This window comes from Impatiens glandulifera, chromosome 3, assembly GCF_907164915.1.
Source record: "Impatiens glandulifera chromosome 3, dImpGla2.1, whole genome shotgun sequence".
In the NCBI taxonomy this organism is placed as follows: Eukaryota; Viridiplantae; Streptophyta; class Magnoliopsida; order Ericales; family Balsaminaceae; genus Impatiens; species Impatiens glandulifera.
In genome coordinates, this window is record NC_061864.1 from 49,454,374 (window position 1) to 49,455,004 (window position 631).

Below are 631 nucleotides of genomic sequence, written 5' to 3' on the forward strand. Positions count from 1 at the left end.
TGTTGCGCCATCACACATTGAACTTTTTTACGAGACACATAGTAAAAAAGGAACAAGTGACGACCCTACTCGTGTGGTGGATCCCCATATACACGAGAAAATTGTAAGTGTATACTTCATATTTGACTTATTTATTGATTTATAATTAATCAACTATTGTTTCTTTTTTTAGGATGCGATGCGTCAGACGCTCAAATGAAATCCCGAAATGTCCGATTATGAGCTGACCGGGAATGTTTTTGGACGACAAGAGCACGGGAGAGTCATTGGAATGGGTACCGGTGTGAGGCCTACCCAGTTTAGAGGAGATTTGCGTGGTAGAAGTAAATCTCAGCGGGATGAACAAGAGGTGGAGAAGTTGCGTACTAAATTACAAGAGGATGCTTTGAAAAGAGAACAACTGGAGGCTTTAATTCTTAAGTCACAAAGAGAATCACGTGAGGCTAAAAGAGAAGCACAAGAGGCACAAAGAGAAGCACAAGAGGCACAAAAAGAAGCTCAAGAGGCGCAAAGACAAATGCAAATTGAAATTGAAAGACAAGCTCTTGAGTCACAAAGACAAACGGAAGAAATGAAATTTGAAATTGAAAGACAAGCTCTTGAGTCACAAAGACGAAGGGAAGAATTTTAG

At 40.1% G+C, this 631-nt stretch overlaps 1 protein-coding gene across 1 annotated transcript; it reads left to right on the top strand.

Annotated features, from left to right (window-relative positions):
* The first annotated feature begins 208 nt into the window (after positions 1 to 208).
* Positions 209 to 631, top strand: LOC124930325 (stress response protein NST1-like). The gene has a single exon (XM_047470681.1). It carries the CDS (start codon positions 209 to 211, stop codon positions 629 to 631), a length of 423 nt encoding a protein of 140 aa, XP_047326637.1.

Coding starts and splice junctions, on each gene's coding strand:
- LOC124930325 (XM_047470681.1), top strand. CDS start 209: ATGTCCGATTATGAGCTGACCGGGAATGTTTTTGGACGACAAGAGCAC.